The 17594-nt window shown below is 34.2% G+C and overlaps 2 protein-coding genes across 4 annotated transcripts in view; both read right to left on the bottom strand.

Moving 5' to 3' along the window:
* mpp2a (MAGUK p55 scaffold protein 2a) overlaps positions 1-17594 on the bottom strand; it is a 76386-nt gene that overhangs the window by 30778 nt on the left and 28014 nt on the right. Inside the window, exon 3 of one of the 2 annotated variants that reach the window (XM_087242960.2) lies at positions 16154-16322. The gene's annotated coding sequence lies outside the window, so the exon portion shown is untranslated. Of the gene's footprint in view, positions 1-2246; positions 2388-16153; positions 16323-17594 lie in introns of those variants that run through there. The other variant, NM_001327790.2, reaches the window with a different exon arrangement.
* On the bottom strand, positions 2949-6790 carry pyya (peptide YYa). Of its 2 annotated transcripts, NM_001164371.1 has the most exons (4): positions 6644-6790; positions 5819-6006; positions 3739-3819; positions 2949-3295 (listed from the first exon to the last, which is right to left on the bottom strand). In NM_001164371.1, exons 2-4 carry the CDS (start codon positions 6004-6006, stop codon positions 3271-3273), a joined length of 294 nt encoding a protein of 97 aa, NP_001157843.1. In that variant the 5' UTR covers positions 6644-6790; the 3' UTR covers positions 2949-3270. The 2 variants fall into 2 exon arrangements, with proteins under 2 accessions (NP_001157843.1, NP_571091.1); NM_131016.2 differs by lacking the exon at positions 6644-6790 and having other exon boundaries at positions 5819-6089.

Genomic DNA, 17594 nt, shown 5'->3' with positions numbered 1-17594 from the left:
AAAAAATAAATAAATATGAATAGCGTCTAAGTATTATTTAGAGAATAAATATTTTAATTAAGTTAAATATTATTAAATATTATATTATTGTTATATTATTATTATTATTATTAAGTTATTATATTTTCTAAATATGATATTATTGTGTAATTATTTACACAATTATTTAATAATTTATTTTGTATTAAAAACATTTTTTTATATAAAACCCTACCTTTACATATTTAATTCCCAGTTAATTAGGTAATATTTTTGTATATATATGTATATAGATTGATTTTTTTAAATAAAAACATATTTATAATAAATAATTTAAATGAGTGTGTATTTTATTTATTTACATTCATCAATTTTCTTTTCAGCGTAGTCTCTTTATTAATCAAGGGTCACCACAGCGGAATGAACCGGCAACTTATCTAGCATATGTTTTATGCAGCGGATGCCCTTCCAGTTGCAACCCATCGTTTTATTAAGTTAAATATTATTAAATATTATATTATTGTTATTATTTTATTATTAAATCATTCTATTTTCTTAAAGATTACAGTATTGTATACAATCATTTAATTTTATAATTTATTTTCTATTACACACACACACACATACACACATACATACATACATACATACATACAACATATATTTATGTTATATTCTATTTGAGTATATATATAACTACAAGTATATAGATCGATTTTATTGATCTAAAGTTATATAAAATTATTTAAATGTATGCATTTATTTACACAACTTTTTTATGATATTATCTGTTTACACTTGTTTACTAGAAGCTTCTATATTGTCACCAATTCAACTTTTTAAACTACTTTGAATTTGTTTTTACTTATTAATATTTGCTTTTCTGATCATATCTCATCCATAAACAATATGATGTAAAACATTATTATATAATTTTTGTATAAATATCATTGTATGTTTATTGTTTGTTTGTTGTCGCTGGTTTGAGCATCGGCTGGGCCAATTGGCATTTCTGTGTGGAGTTTGCATGTTGGCGTTGGTTTCCTCCGTGTGCTCCTGTTTCCCCCACAGTCCAACGACATGTGCTATAGGTGAATTGAATTAACCAAATTGGCCATAGTGTATGTATGTGAATGAGTTTATATGGATGTTTCCCACAACTGGGTTGCAGCTGGAAGGGCATCCGCTGTCTAAAACATATGCTGGATAAGTTGGGGGTTCATTCCGCTGTGGTGACCCCTGATAAATAAAGTGACTAAGCTAAAAGTAAAACGAATGAATGACACCTATATATATATATATATATATATATATATATATATATATATATATATATATATATATATATATACATATATATATATACTTTTTTAAACATTGTTTATGCTAATAGGTATTTTATTTTATTTTTTTATTATTTAATTGACTTACTATGTGTATTTGTATGCCTTTTTCAATTTTTTATGCTTTTCATTATTAAGCATTTTATCAATCAAACCCCAGTTTGCAAATGCGCACACTTTATAACACACTCCATTATGGTTTTGATAACCATTACAAAATATCTAACACCTGAAATAGTGTGCTATACAAAGGGAAATGGCAATATTTTAAACACAGCAAGGGAAATGTCCCAGAACTGTTATTATAAATGCCTCGACCACCAGACCATCAAAACTATTTTCTCTAATAATAGCAACAACAATAATAATAATAATAGTGTATAAGAATGCATTTATTAGGCTACTTAGGAGCTCTCACAATAAGATAACCTTCATAATAATATTTTCGTTACTCTTTTGTATTGAATATTTCAATTAATACAGAAATGGCTCAATTTGCCAATGTCTGCATTCTGATCTTTTAACATATTGAGGTGACTAATTATAGTCCCAATATTAAAATGGTCTTGAAGTTAATAATCCTAATGCTAATGAATAGGATTCCATTCACCGCCACAAATAGGGACGTAAGCGCGAAGCCAACAAATATCCGTAATGCAGCCCTAAATTACACTAATTAGCATTCAAAAATGATAAATGGGTCAACAGCATGATGACGAATAATAACAATTACCCCCATACGAATTAAACAACAGCTGAATGCCTATGTTTTAAATTCCTACTCACATAACAAGACGATAAGACTATACAACATGAAGCGATAAATTGGTTCGCATTTCTGAATGGAACAACATTATAAAGGCTTCATAAACATACAAAATGCATACCTCTGAAAATACGTTAGTCTTAAAATAAGATACCAACCTTTCCCGTATCGCAGACGCTTCCTTACGTTGTTTTGATTATGAGAGAGGTGCCTGAACAGCTACAAAGCATCAAATCAGAGTCTAGCCATTGCGTAGACTTAAAGGGGCCACGCTCGGTCCTCTCAGAAGTGGGACCCACCGGCTCATGTTTGGCGATGGAGGCGAGTTAACAATAGAATGTTCTCGACAGCCCGCTTTAAATGTTCTCAGCTAATTTACATAACACTGCCAATCAGTTCAGTAATGTGAAGTTGCAGCAGGTTCAACAAAGAATATATATTTGTATGTATCTTGTAAGATGCCCATCTAAACATTAGCTAAAAGTATATGCTAATGGTTAAGGTAAGGTATATTCATTCACAGGTTTTTAATTCGATATTTATTTTAAAATGTTAGAGCAGATGCTTTTTGGCATAATGAGGCGTTAGCTATGATTTCTAGACAAGTAGTCGAAGTTAATAATGATAATAAATAGGGCATTTTGTCTTGAATGTTACGTTATTGACGAATGGGCGCTATCAGAGCTCCATGTTATATAACAGGAGGGACATCTGCTGGTCATTTCGAAATAACCTTACATAGAGGTAAACTATGTTCTATGATCTACTGTTACCAATCATACTAAATAAAAAATACAAAGCTAATTAACAAATAAATGACATATGGTTTGTCCAGGAAAAAAACACCAGAGCAAAGTAAATAGCGAGATTCATCCAATAAACCTTTAATCACATAGAATAATTTACATTCAAAATAAAAAACAAACATAATTTTGATTGACACAATGAAGTATACACATATACATTTCCAGTGATAGTTTCTAATATAATATATTATTTACATTTGTTAATGAGATTTGTTCAGTGCTCGTGAAAGCATAATGTAAAAACGAGGATGTGTTTGACCAAGAGGTTGATGAGCTTGTCTGACGGCGACTGGTTCTCATATAGTTGTCTGGAGGTTTTCTGTGGGAGGCACAGGTGGGTTTAGCTCAGGACAGGCCACATGAAAGTCCCTGAACTTCACCACATAAAAGAGTCGTCGTATCTGAAAAAGACAAATATGCCATCAATAAATAAACATTTTTTTTCCTTCGGTGACATTTTCATGATACTATTCAGTCTTCAAATTAATAATACATTTCTGTCAGTGTTTTGCAGTTTGGATTAATAAGAACGGAAAAATTTCTTCTCATTCAAAGCCTAATTAGGGCTGTTAAATGTCAAGGATTCTCAGAAATGCAGTGTGGGTCATGTACATTCCCTGACGAACAGATGAAAAGGACGCCATGAATCCCATCATGACTCCTGATTCCTCAACAGGTGGGAAAAATTCACGAGCTATTCCAGATTCTATTACCACACATCTAAACAAATCCATTTACTCCAATACCCGCTAAATCAGGAGCAGCTATTGCTTTACGATTAAAGTACAACACATAGGCATCATTAACATAAAAAAACTGCTGAAGTATTAAATCAAAATCTCACCTTGATCTCTGTTTGTGCTCTGTGTCATCCCCAAACAGCAGTTCTGCCATCACATCTTCCGAAGTGGACCTTTTTCCATACCTGAATGTAAGAAATATGACAATTTATCCCCTCATTACCTCAATGCAGTCGTGTAGCTTAGCTGGGGACATCTCAGTGTTGAAATAATGATCTCAAATTGCTCATACAGTGAGCTCATTGTGGTGTGTGAAAGTGTCGGGAAGTGAAAAGAACTAGTCAGCCCACTTTATCTGTCAGACACCAATCACTGATATAAATACAAACTGTCTCTTCACCCCAGACGTTATGAATCTAATTTGCCAGTTAAACTTTTCTGACTGCTTGTCGGCTGAATGTGCTTGAGACATGTCAATGAGATGACTTGACAGAGATCATTCAAATGAAAAAGCCTCGTGCAAACTCTGAATTTTAGGATTGCAGAACGTTTAGTCTACTGGAAACTGGGAATAAAAGAGAAGAAAGATGAGGATGCTTGAGTATTACTTTATCTGCGAACAGCCTCTTCAAAATGAATAGGCCTAAGATAAAAACAAGCTAAAGGGCAAGCTGTTTGGTGCCAGGATAAACAAAGCAATTTCATGCTCAGATTCCTCCTCGAGAGATGCCTACGAGCAACATCAATGAGTCTGAGAGGAAACTATAATGTTACAGCTATTTCTGAATCATGAGCTTTACAGAATCTCACCTGCTCCTCATTACGGACGTCGACAATACTTTGTGAATAAGCCAACATTCATTTAACTCTGTCACAACTGCGGCGTACACATGATTTAGCTGCTCGAACCATCACATCTGTTCATTTCTTCTCAGATATTCATCAAAGATTTTCATTTTGATATCTCGAAAGACGTTTAATGGCTAAGATGAATGAGAAGGTTCTGGGATTAAAGGGATAGTTTATTTAAAAAGAAATATTTTCTCAACCTCAAGTGGTTTCATGAGTTTAATGTTTCTGCTCCACACTTAAGAAGATATTTTGAAGAATGTTGGAAACCTGTAACCATTGACATCCACATTAGGAAGTCAATGGCTATTGGTTTTCAAGATTCTTCAAAATATCTTCTTTTGTGTTGGACAGAAGATAGAAACTTGAGCAGATTTGGAACAAGTGGAAGTGAGAGAATAAAATAATAATTTTGTGTGAATTATCCCTTTAAGAAAATTTATGGGGAGATGAATGATTACTGTATTTATTTTAATGAAACTGTCTTTTCGTTATTTATTGATATTGATTATTCCACACTCAAAAAAATACTTTTGCTGTTTGTCTAAACTGCTTATTTAAAATGAGTTGAAACAACATGATTCTTTTGTTGCTTTTGGGAGAACTTAATTATGTTCAATCCACTTAAATTTGTGAAAACAATTAAGTTAACTAATGATTTGTGCTGGGACAACATGAAGCAATTGTGTGGAACCCAGCATTTTTTACAGTGCATGAAGAACATTTTAACATCTATAGAAATTTTCATGCCACAAAAGGCTCTGTACAGTGAAAAGAAGACATTTTAGTTCATTAAATTGATTATAAAATTGAAGTTTTCGCTAAACTGTTCTCTGAAGTACCCAAAATGGTTCTTCTATGGCAACACTGTGAAAACTTTTAGCTCTTCTTATAGCACTTTTATTTTTAAGAGTGACTGTGTTGCTCAGTGTCTGAGCCTTAAATGTCAAAGGCCTGTTAGGAGAGTATAACTATGTAAATAAATGTAGTTCTCTATAGGGCAAGGCTGCGAGAAGCATCAATCTATGCCAGATAAGTAGCCTATTCAATCTCTGAGGTGAGTCTGCTTGGCTTTTATCACTCAGATTTGTTATATGAAGAGCCTTTGGCCACAGAAAAGTGGGCCATAATGCAATTTCAGAGTCCTGCTGCAGAACTTGGTCATTTGTCCTAACATATTAATGGGAGATGGTGCACTGACACCAACGGGAAATGATTTTTATCTTCATTCTTGGTCGATACCTCGAAGGTGAAGTGTGATAAGAAGCAAGTATGCACAGTTACAGGTGCTGCATATCGTGTGTATATTTTTGTATTTTTTCATTTTCTTCTCACCGTTGCCTCGTGATGAGGTTGATGTAGTGTCTCAGCGCGGTGTAATATTTGGCGAGTTCCTCCGGAGCAGCGTCATCTCCAGGGTTCTCCGGTTTAGGCGGATAAGCGTCCACAAATGTCCCGAGACACAGAAGCACGCAGATGAGGACAGTGGCGACGACGGTCCAAGGTTTCAGCATGACGGCCATCTAAAGAAAGTAAATAAATCAAATAACTATTTGCGTTTTTTAAGACGCTTGAATAGTTCGGAAAGTGAGAGCGCGACAACAGGTGGAAAAGATGTTAAAAAGTTTTAAAGCTACCAACTTTGCGCGTTAATTGGTATCCACCACTATACTGATAATGACGGTAAACATAAAACCAATATAAACGATTTTAAGAATTTAAAATAAGGCATATTTCTCAGAAAGAAAGTCAAAAAAAGAAATGAGATTAAAACTGTTGGAATCGCGCAGATGGGCTAAGAAAATCCTGAGATAAGTAACAAAAAATATTAATATAAACTTTACATAAAATATATTTAGTTATTAAAATAAAAATATATTCATTCCTGTTTCTAGAGGCTAATTATGAGAAATAAATGGGTTAATTCTTAAGCGTCAGCTGAAATGATTGCTGTCCATGGTGCTGAAAGCGCTCGTTAATACAAATGAACTTTTTCTGCATCCGATTTTAGCATTCAGTAATGTTAGAATTGAGCATTAATGAAATCAATAAAGCCTAGATGTCTTTGTTTTCCCACGGCACATCTATCTGATTTAGTAGGCTATCTGTAAAACAAATTGCCACCTCCACATGCAAAATGACAAACACAATGAAACTTACTTTCAGCAGCTGAAGAGTTTAGGTGCAGTTATTTCTCTGGACTGGAAGCTTGAAGTTTCTTGCTCCAACGCTCTTTCGTTGCGTCTCCCGAGTCTTGGCGAGCTCTTTCAGAAATAAGAAGTTGTCCACAGTCGGATCTGTTCTATCCTGCCTGTACCTCAGGAGCTTTATATAGGGTGCTGCGCCTTGCGTAAACACGACACGGGCGGTGGAAACGACAGTAGCTCTGCCCCCAACACCACCGCGAACGTCAATCATAAACACATGCGTAATACCAACTCACGAGACATTTTCATTATGATCATTGCTGATGTTCGGTCGCAGATCAATTCTATTGAACAGGAGACGTCATCAAAAAAATCAATTAAAATCCTGAGGCTTATTGATGTGCATAATTTTTTTTTTTTGGTGAAAAACAGATAGTTTGTCAGCCAAGTGGGATTTCTTAAGTTCAGAGTGTCTTGCCTCAGTGCAGAGTTTCTGATTAAAGAAATTAGGTTCGAGTGGCCTCCAATACAGCTTCAACTAAAACAGCCGGTGACGCTCCATGCAAGATTAGACTCCCTTTTGATTGCACCGGCCAATCAACACTCAGACATGACTAATCGAGCAATCAAACGTGTAATAATTCCTGCTTCTCATCTAGAACTAGCCCACTTGACCCTTTAGCAATTTGAGAACTCATATGATTCTTGGACTTTAGTCTTTTCTCTCTCTCTCTCTCTCTTGTGTACAAAATTGTTTAATAGTACATCCAATATATCAGTAATGTACATAATAAAACAGATATGCATATTCAAAAAGAAGAAGTAGTTATATTCAAGAAAACAAAAGCTATACTACCAAGTAATTCAAGTACATTAAAGCCATTTGAAAGATGTAGCCTTAAAGCAGTTATTCTGTGGACTCATGGAGCCATTATGACTTTTTATTACAAAGCATTAAATGAAACGTATACAATGAAATACAAACAATAAAATGTTTTATAAGGTAAAGTTAAATGACACATAGCTACTGCCAGTAAAGATATGGTAAATGTTCGTAAACAGATCGTATGTGTACGCACTCGACTGACATCATGTTACTATTGGTTTACCACTTCTGACGATAGTTGATCGTTTGCAAAAAGTGAAACTGTTTAATCACCATTTCATATATCATCATCATTTAAATGGCGGTTTTGAAACTATTTTTACAGCTATTAAAACTCGATTAACCCTTTAACTGCTTGCTGACAGACTCATAATCCCATAATTTGTAAAATATCAACCTCTACCAAATGGTTGATACGTCAGTTAATGTACCGGAATCCATACATATACTATTACAAATCTGGAAATAAGAAGTGTAAGACCAATTTATTTAAAACATAGTCAAAACAAAGCATTATTGAACACTAAATCATCTTTATTTTTTAGAAGTATGCTACACTGTAAACCCAACAGCCAACTTTATCAAATTAAATGAGTGTAGTTAACTTAAATTGACTGAAAGTTAATTTTACTTATTTGAAAAGAGTTCTGAACTCAAAGTTGAAGATAATGAGTTAATTAAATACCCCAGTACTTCAATTTAAATGGAGTAAGTTCTAAGTACTCACATAGAATTTTTTTTTAACTCGAATGGTTTGTAGCAATCGGTTTCCTCAATTGGTTTGAGTTGCCTTAACTTATTGGGTTTTACAGTACTCAGTTGGTTTGAGTTCTCTTCATTTATTGGATTTTACTGTGCTCAAATTGCTTTATTTACCCATATGAATTAAGTTCACAGTACTCATTAGGATTAGTTTTTGTTTGATGTCTTTGTAAACCAACAGTGCTGTGTGTGTAAACCATTATTTCAATCAGGCATTCTTTAAATGACTTCACTACAGACAAAATATGGTCAACCAACTGGTAGAGCGGGCAGTTAAAGTGTTAAGTCTACTTTGTAATAGTACTCATTGAGTGCTAACACAATACCCAATTAAACATTGTAGACTTAATAAGCTTGGATAAATGAAAGTGGTTACTTTGCATGATTTTTTGATCTAAGTCTAAAATTGCAGGCAGATAAAGAGTAATGCTTATGCATTCATATGAAATGAGGAATTTGTGAATTTCCACAAGATACAGTGACACATTTGCATAAGACCAACATTAAATTAAGTAAGAGGATATTGGTAAATTAATGAAAGAGCTCTGGCTCCAGAGTTTATAATTCTGCATCTGATTTCAGTGTGTATTTGCAGGATCCCTCCCGGCATACATAATAAAACTTGTTCCCAACAGACTGATTATGTTGCAGGTAGTTAACACTCCCGCGGAGAGCTTTGCGATAATTCGATCATGTTCTTACCTGATTCTTTAATCAGTCTGTCTGTGTGGCTTATTTAAATTATGTGAGAATGTAATAAAAAAACAGATATGTGATTAATAATATAAGACTCAAATGACTTTTAAATGACTTTCAGAGATGCAAAACAGCAGTAAATGGTCGCTGACGTCATATGCTCGTTACGTTATCTAATTAGAAATTGCAGAAACTTGAAATTGTAATCTTGAACAACACATTTAAGCAATTTATTTCTGATTAACACCTAATACAAAGTGTCTTGATATGATTATTTACTGTTTAGGTTCACTAATTGATATGAGCGCTAATATTAGGTGCATTAACTATTAATTTTAGCTTTAAATGGAAAATTTAGATGACCAAGATTGTAAATTTACTACTGAAGAATGCGTTTTAGTAATGACAGTAATTGTTATGGGGTTTTTTTCACCAATCACAATCAACTGTAGTAAAACCCGCTTTGAATGTTATCACTTAACTACTGGTAGGCTCAGAAGGCTGTTATCATCCATCCACATGGTTAATCAAGTAACAATAGGGAAGACTCCACACCCAGATTTGTTTTTACATTACTGTAACAGTTGGGTTTAGGGTTGGGGTAGGTTAGACGTTAATAAAATACAATTAATGAGAAATTTAATAAACATACAGATGGTAATCAAGTGGAAAAAAAAACGTGGTCATTTCTTTTTTTACTACAACAAAACTGTGGATCATTCAACTTATGGAATCAAGTTCAACAGTTGAATTCAGAATTACCCCCCCCCCCCCCTGAACTATTATATTAAATCCCCTGTTTATTTTATTTTATTTTATTTTTACATTTCTGTTTAACGGAGAGAAGATTTTTTCAACACATTTCTAAACATAATAGTTTTAATAATTCATTTATAATAACTGATTTATTTAATCTTTGCCATGATGACAGTAAATAATATTTGACTAGATATTTTTCAAGACACTTATAGTTTAAAATGACTTTTAAAGGTTTAACTAGGTTAATAAGGTTAACTAGGCAGGTTAGGGTCATTAGGTAATTAGGCAAGTTATTGTATAATGATGGTTTGTTCTGTACACAATTAAAAAAAAAAAAAACATCTTCTAATAATTTTGTCTCTAAATTTGGTTTAAAAATTTTAAAACTGCTTTTATTCTAACCAAAATAAAACAAATAAGACTTTCTCCAGAAGAAAAAATATTATCAGACATACTGTGAAAATTGCCTTGCTCTGTTAATCATCATTTGGGAAATATTAAAAAAAGAAAAAAATCAAAGGGGGGCTAATAATTCTGACTTCATTCGTATGCTGGTGTTTTGCATCAAAATTTGCCATGAGATTGTAGTTTCTTTTTCCTTTCAGTCAAAGTTTGTAATGTTGATTCAACAAACACCTTTTAAAAGCCCTTTTACTACATTTATTAAGAAAAGGTGCATATGTGACGTCTTAATTTTAAGACTGCAACTTAAATAAAACAAACATTTCAGTACATGTAGAAAAATACATAATTACTTGTAAACCACATTTGCTGAGACTTGAATGTCCACTACGAAAAATAATGTACAGTATCATAATGTACTAATGTACTTGCATCGTTACATTATCTGATTAGAAATTGCACAAACTTAAAATTGTAATCTTGAACAACACATTTAAGCAATTTATTTCTGATTAACGCTTAAAATGAAATTTCTTGATATGATTATTTAGACATAGACAACTTAAATAAAACAAACATTTGAGTCCATGTAGAATAATACAGTTATTTGTAAAGTACACATTCGCTGAGACCTAATTGCCCACTGCAAATTTATTGTACAGTAGTCAACATTTGAAGTGGTTCAAAATCTTGCATCAAAGTTGTTATAAAATGATTGAACATTAATTTTAAAGTTAATGAGGTAACACAAAAGAAGATATCTTAAAGAATGCTGGAAACTGGTTACTATATTGACTTAGTGTTCTCCTATGGATCTAATCCCCAACATTCTTCAAAATATCTTCGTTTGTGTTCAATGTTAACAAAAAAGAAACTGACTGTGTAAATGATGATTCAGTTTTCATATATAAATTTTCCCTTTAATGGCATCTTCTGATGGATCTAATTATTTCCACGCCAATTGTTTTGTAGCATACACAGTCAGATTTCAGCTCTTTTAGCTTCGAAAATAAACACTTAATGCATTTGTCCACTCATCCAATAAACTTAATATTCAAATATTCAACATGTGCTATCATCATCATCATTGTCCTGCAGTATAAAAAAGGTCAACTTATATCTAACTCACTGTATCAACAAACACTGATGACTTCTTACAGTCCTCTCAGCTTGTTGTTGGCTCATGTGTGCTACGTCACGGTTCTGCATTTAGTCTTGGGGTGTCTGACGTGGGTTTCTCTCAGACCTCCACCCCTTCCTAACCATCCTATCAGAACCTAATGGACGTCAGCGGGGCTTGCTCATGCTAACTGCTCCTCCATTGGCTTAGATGATACTGTTGATAAGTTCCACATCTATCGGCGCTTGGAGGCCTTTTCAACCCCCTCAAGGTGTGATCTAGTCACTCAAACTGATGCACTCTGAGAGCCCCCTCCCCCTCCCAAAAAACTTACACTGACTCAAGAAGAGTCTCCCACACACTAAAGCATGAATAGCAAGGGTTGTGTGTCATCAAGTTCACAAATATTTGCTTATATCTTAAAGAAGTAGACTATACAAGAAAATACAGATTCTTTACATCAAAAATTCAGTATGTACATTTTAGCATCTTATACTTGCAGATTTTTTGTAAATATTTGTGAAATGATTAGAATGAAATGGATTAACAAGAATATATTTTTCAGTGTATATATATATATATATATATATATATATATATATATATATATATATATATATATATATATATATATATATATATATATATATATATATATACACACACACACACACACACACACACACACACACACACACACACACACACACAAAGGGTGATATTATTAGCCCCCCTGAATTATTAGCCCCCATATTTTTCCCCCAATTTCTGTATGACGGAGAGAAGATTTTTTTAACACATTTCTAAACATAATAGTTTTAATAACACATTTTTAATAACAGATTTATTTTATCTTTGCAATAATGACAGTAAATTATATTTTATTAGATATTTTTCAAGACTTGAATTCAAGACTTGTATTCAGCTTAGGCTTAAATAGGTTAATAAGGCTAACTAGGCAGTTTAAAGTAATTATGATGGCTTGTCATTCTTATATGCTATAAACTTTTTATTAGGCTATCTTGTGAAAGCCAGACAAAATCCTATTCAAACCTAATATTCTTCTTCTTGTTCTGAGACTAAATTTTTGCAACTTTATCACCTCATAGGCCTTTAAAGCTCTAACAACCAAACTTTGGTCAGACCTTCAGACTGGTCTGACTCGAGTTGCTATATCTTTTCCAACTGATCCAACTTTTTTTTTTTATTCCAAAAACTTTTGCGGAAAACTCAGAAAAGTCCCATGTTCTTAACATTGGATCAAACTTTAATGCCTTAGCAATCACTCAGAACACATGCCAATCCATACTAGAAACATGCTAACATATATGTACTTATCTATGCTAGCTGTTTCAAAAGTCTGAAAAATCACTTCAATTATTTAAACTTTGACTTTAGGACTGTAGAAACTACTTCAAACTTTCGGGCTAGGCTTTCTCAAGCCGCACCATAAAGTTTGTCCTCAAACTTTACTATCTAGTTAGGCAAACTATTGTTAACGATGGTTTGTTCTGTAGACTGTTAAAAAAAATAAGCTTAAAGGGGCTAATAATTTTGACCTTAAAATAATAATAATAATAAAATAGAAACTGCTTTTATTCCAGCTGAAATAAAACAAATAAGACTTTTTCCATAAGAAAAAATATTATGAGACATACTGTAAAATTTCCTTGCTCTGTTAAACATTACTTGGAAAATAAAATAAAAAATAAAATAAAAAAACCTCAATGGGAGGCTAATAATTCTGATTTCTAAATTTTCTAACTGTATCTAAATTTCACAGGTCATTTTTACCATTATTATAAATTTTTTCTTATGATTATTTGTAAAATGCCTAAAAGAAATGTATTTACAAGACTATATTATTTCCGTCTTTTGTAATTACTGTCATTTATTAAAATGACTATCTGATGTTTTTATAATTATTTGTAGAGTTTACAAGCAATTTTTATTGAAAATTGTGATCATTCATTTTCTTTTCGCTTAGTCCCTTTATTAATCAGGGTTCACCACAGCGGAATGAACCGCCAACTTATCCAGTATGTTTTTTACACAGCGGATGCCCTTCCAGCCGCAACCCACTACTGAGAAACAACCCATACACTCTTGCATTCACACACATACACTATGGCCAATTTAGTTTTTTCAATTCACTCATAGTGCATGTCTTTGGACTGTAATGGAAACTGGAGCACCCAGAGGAAACCCACACCAACACGGGGTAAACATGCAAATTCCATACAGAAATGCCAACTGACCCAGCCGGGGCTCAAACCAGCAACCTTTTTGCTGTGAGGCGACAACACTACCCACTGCACCACCGTGTTGTCTCAAAATTATATTCTACTCCTAAGAAAAGAACTTAAAAGTATTATACATTATTTAAATATAAAAAAATTGTAAACTATCATTATAAAAGCATGGCCAGATCTCCTAGCATTACCTTTAAAATTCCACATATCCTAACAGTCTAACATTTGAAAATGTCACACAGGACTTTAATGACTTATAAGTGACATTATTACTTTTGTAAGTGCAAGTGACAATCAAATTTCTAACCTATTTCTTGCCTCATGAGAAGAAAAATGCCATCCCCCAACATTTTAAACATGCGGTTTTCAATCAAAGATACTGGCAATGGAATATCAAACAATCTGTCTCAAACATTGTATTCAGTCACATTCATACGTTGTGTCATCACAATGTCATATATACCATCTGGCTCTGAATTAGTTACACAGTAAATAGTGTATGTTAAAGCTGTGAGACATATTCTTTATAGTCAATAAGTGATTAAAATGAATATGGCAGATTGAGGTTTTTTTTTTTAGCAGTAAAGCAGAGTTTAATATGCAACACAATTCTTTCACTTTATTAAAAAAACATCTTTAATTATTTTTTGTTTAATTCTTTCTAAACACTTTTTTCCCGGTAGATTTTTTTTACCATATGAAAGTGCTTCAATGAAATGCCATAAATTGTATCTAACCAATTAATAAAACTACTAATTAATTAGGTCAGTTTAGTTAAATTACAAATATTGAAATAAATGCAGTCTTGCAGACTTTTGAACAAAGGTTTCTCGAGAATAGGGTTGATGACACTCTCAAAAGTAGAAAATGTTATGCAATTACAGATAAATGTCAAGTTGAAAGAGCTCCTAAGGGTAACGGCTGAAGGGTACCACCTTTTACACAGTAAATAACTTTGAAAAGACCTACAAAACCCTCTAGAAAATTCATGAAACCTACCAAAGATCCATTCTAAAGGGCTATTTATTCAACAAAACTTTTCAGCCTGAATGGGAAACTATGCATTTTCCTCGTTCATTGACATGATAATGCAGTTTTTACTAGAATGCTTATTTCTGAAAACAGGTTACAAAGAGGAAGTTTTTGAAAATGTTACTGTTTCATATCTATGTTAACATGAAACCGTTAACAAAAGCCTGACAATAATGACATCATTTGTGTACATATAGGAAGATGTAGATTGTTCTTTGTTATTTTAACAATGAATGCAGTTCAATTCTGATTGATATGAATCTCTGTAGGGCAGCTCTAAAGCCCAACTAAAAAAGCCACACCAGTTGATGAAATGTAAAAAAAACAATAGGTAGAAACCAGGGTTATTGCAGGGACTAGTCCTCCACTGGCCAAACCATACACAGGTGACAAACTGATGTTCCTCTAGAGCAGGGGTGTCCAAACTCAGTCCTGGAGGGCCGGTGTCCTGCACAGTTTAGCTCTAACCATCTTTAACACACCTACATGGAAGTTTCTAGTATACCTAAAAAGAACTTGATTAGCTGGTTTAGGTGTGTTTAATTTGGGTTGAAACTAAAATATGCAGGACACTGGCCCTCCAGGACCGAGTTTGGACACCCCTGTTCTAGAAGTATCTGAGCTTTCTGATGTCCATAGTCTTGAATACTCTGAAACAGACTAGCACTTGATTGTGCTGTCAGTGGTAGTGGTTCTCCCCCAGGACTGTTGGGCAGCTGCTTACGTGTGCTCTTGGGAATTCCTTCGGTTGCACTGAGGACAAGATGGTGAATTGTTCTCACCCCAGATGTAGAGATTTGCTTGACTAGGACCAAGAACTGGGGACTGCCAGGGGGATCTGCCTGCCAGATTACAGTCCGTGAGATCTTCTCCAGCACATCCTCCCACCTTTTCTATGATCCCTGCTGCCACACTGCCTACAGATCCATTTCTTTTTAGCACCACTTCACACCTCCTCTTAATTAGGTATTCAGTAAATGAAATTTGGAAATTTGGAAAATTCCCAAACAGGCAGGTCAGCTCCAAATGTGTGGGACTTGAGGTTCAAAAGGTTTGTAAAAAAAAAACCTGAGGCATTTGATTGATTAAAGTCACACAGTCCAACGAGTCCAATATGTTGGGTTTTACTAATGTCTACATTGACCCCAAGCCTAATCCTATGTACAACAATAACTATTGTTGAACATGGTCACAAAACAGACACTGTATTGATGCAGATGCTCAGTAGGTGCAGCTGCAAACCCCTTTAAGTCTTAACCGAACCAACCTGCAGTAGAAGTCCCTCCCATTTGGAGGTCTCCCAACGTAATAGCAGTAGAAGTCCCTCCCGTTTGAAGGTCTCTGGTCTTATCTCTGGGCACTATCATAGTGGAGTTGTGTGTTGGCATCTAACCTGCAATGCAAACTAGACTGCATTGCAGGTTAGATCCATTGCAGTCTGCAACCTGCAGACTGCAATGGATCAATAGACATTTCATTTCTCTCCAAACCATGATGCTTGCCAATACCACCTTGCCTTGAGCTCTCTTTGCCCTACAAAGCTGTATTTCTCTGGTGTGCGAGATCTTGATCTCTTCAATTAGGCTACTGAACAGGAAATGGAGCTTTTTTTACCCTCTTTTTTGACTTGTAGCTGTCCCAACCAGCTGTGGAGGTTCATCCCCGTGTTCTCCATTGTTGACCAGGACAGAGGATTCAAGGGAAGATTCCATGCTGGTACATCCAGGCCTTAAATCAGCTTGGTAGGCCAGACTTCTCGACAGTGGTGAGCCAAGCTTCTAGTCTATTTAGAAAAATACACACACAACCACATGCCATAAATTCAGTTGACACAGTAATATAAGGTTAGAGCTAACAGGCTGACAGATAAACCCATGGCTCTATACTCTAACGTTGATGTGTGATGTGTTTTCATTGTGGAAATATTACAACAGCATTAAAGCAGGAGGATATATAAGAGCATTAGTAATGCACCTCACTAAAGATTTGCATGTTCTGACAATAGCACATGACTCATAGATGTCAGATGTGAATATATATTGTGAATTATAAATTTGCCTTTGGTATACTCATTTGCCAAACACAACAAAGCCCATTCAAGCACACACATACTGCATCATCTGATTTAGCATGAGCACGGCTAATTTTCACGTCCCGGGTGTCAACACAGACATTACAACTATAAAAAGTGTAATTTCCTTTGCTGAAAAAGACAAGTCAGTGCTCTGACTGGACACCACATATAAATATCTTTGCATGTTAAACTGACAAAAGTGTTCGAGAATGGGAAATGGTGACTCAGTCTGTGCCTGTTGGAAAACTGAGTGTTTATTTCACTGTCCGCCTCTCAGGGTTTTGTCATATAATCGATTAGCCTTTTATTAGCACAACAAAAACTATGACACACTGTCTGCTGGCCATCTACACAAATCCCAAATGTCTTTTTGATTTATTGAGGACTTGTCTATAACGTTAAAACACCTATACCACAGGTAGAAACCCTTTCAGACAGGTTATGATGGGTGAAATAGTTTGTATTTCTCAAAAGGGCATTGTGACAGTAAAAGAGAAGAAAGATTTTAATTGGCTATACATGTGGGCAAACATTGATTCTGGTCTGGATCAAAAATGGCTCAAGACAATGCCCTAGCACAATGATGTCATGATTCATCTGAAATGTAAAAACGAACAGTCAAATTGTACCGATGTGACCTACGCTTGCTGCACTATTCTCAAATAGATTAAATAGAGCAAATAGATTTGAAGTAAAATAAGAAATTCTGGCTTTTAACCACTTGACCACTCCACCCCCTGATCATTTTAGATTAAATTAGATGCTGTGCTTGCCACAGAATATATACTTTATCAAGTCTTAGGGCATTCACAGCTCTGAATGTTGTGTTGAAATTTCAAAATGAAGGTATTTACAACTTGGCATGAAGTTTTTATTGACAAAGATCTGCCCAGAGGCCATATGACTGGTATGCAAGTCATTCAATCACTGCTCATTTTGTCCAGTGTTGTTTTAGGGTGTAAAACTTCAATGTCAACATAT

Source organism: Danio rerio, chromosome 3 (assembly GCF_052040795.2).
Source record: "Danio rerio strain M-AB ecotype USA chromosome 3, GRCz13ab, whole genome shotgun sequence".
NCBI lineage: Eukaryota > Metazoa > Chordata > Actinopteri > Cypriniformes > Danionidae > Danio > Danio rerio.
The sequence above is the reverse complement of the archived record's forward strand: the minus strand, read 5'-3'. Positions and strand labels throughout refer to the sequence as shown.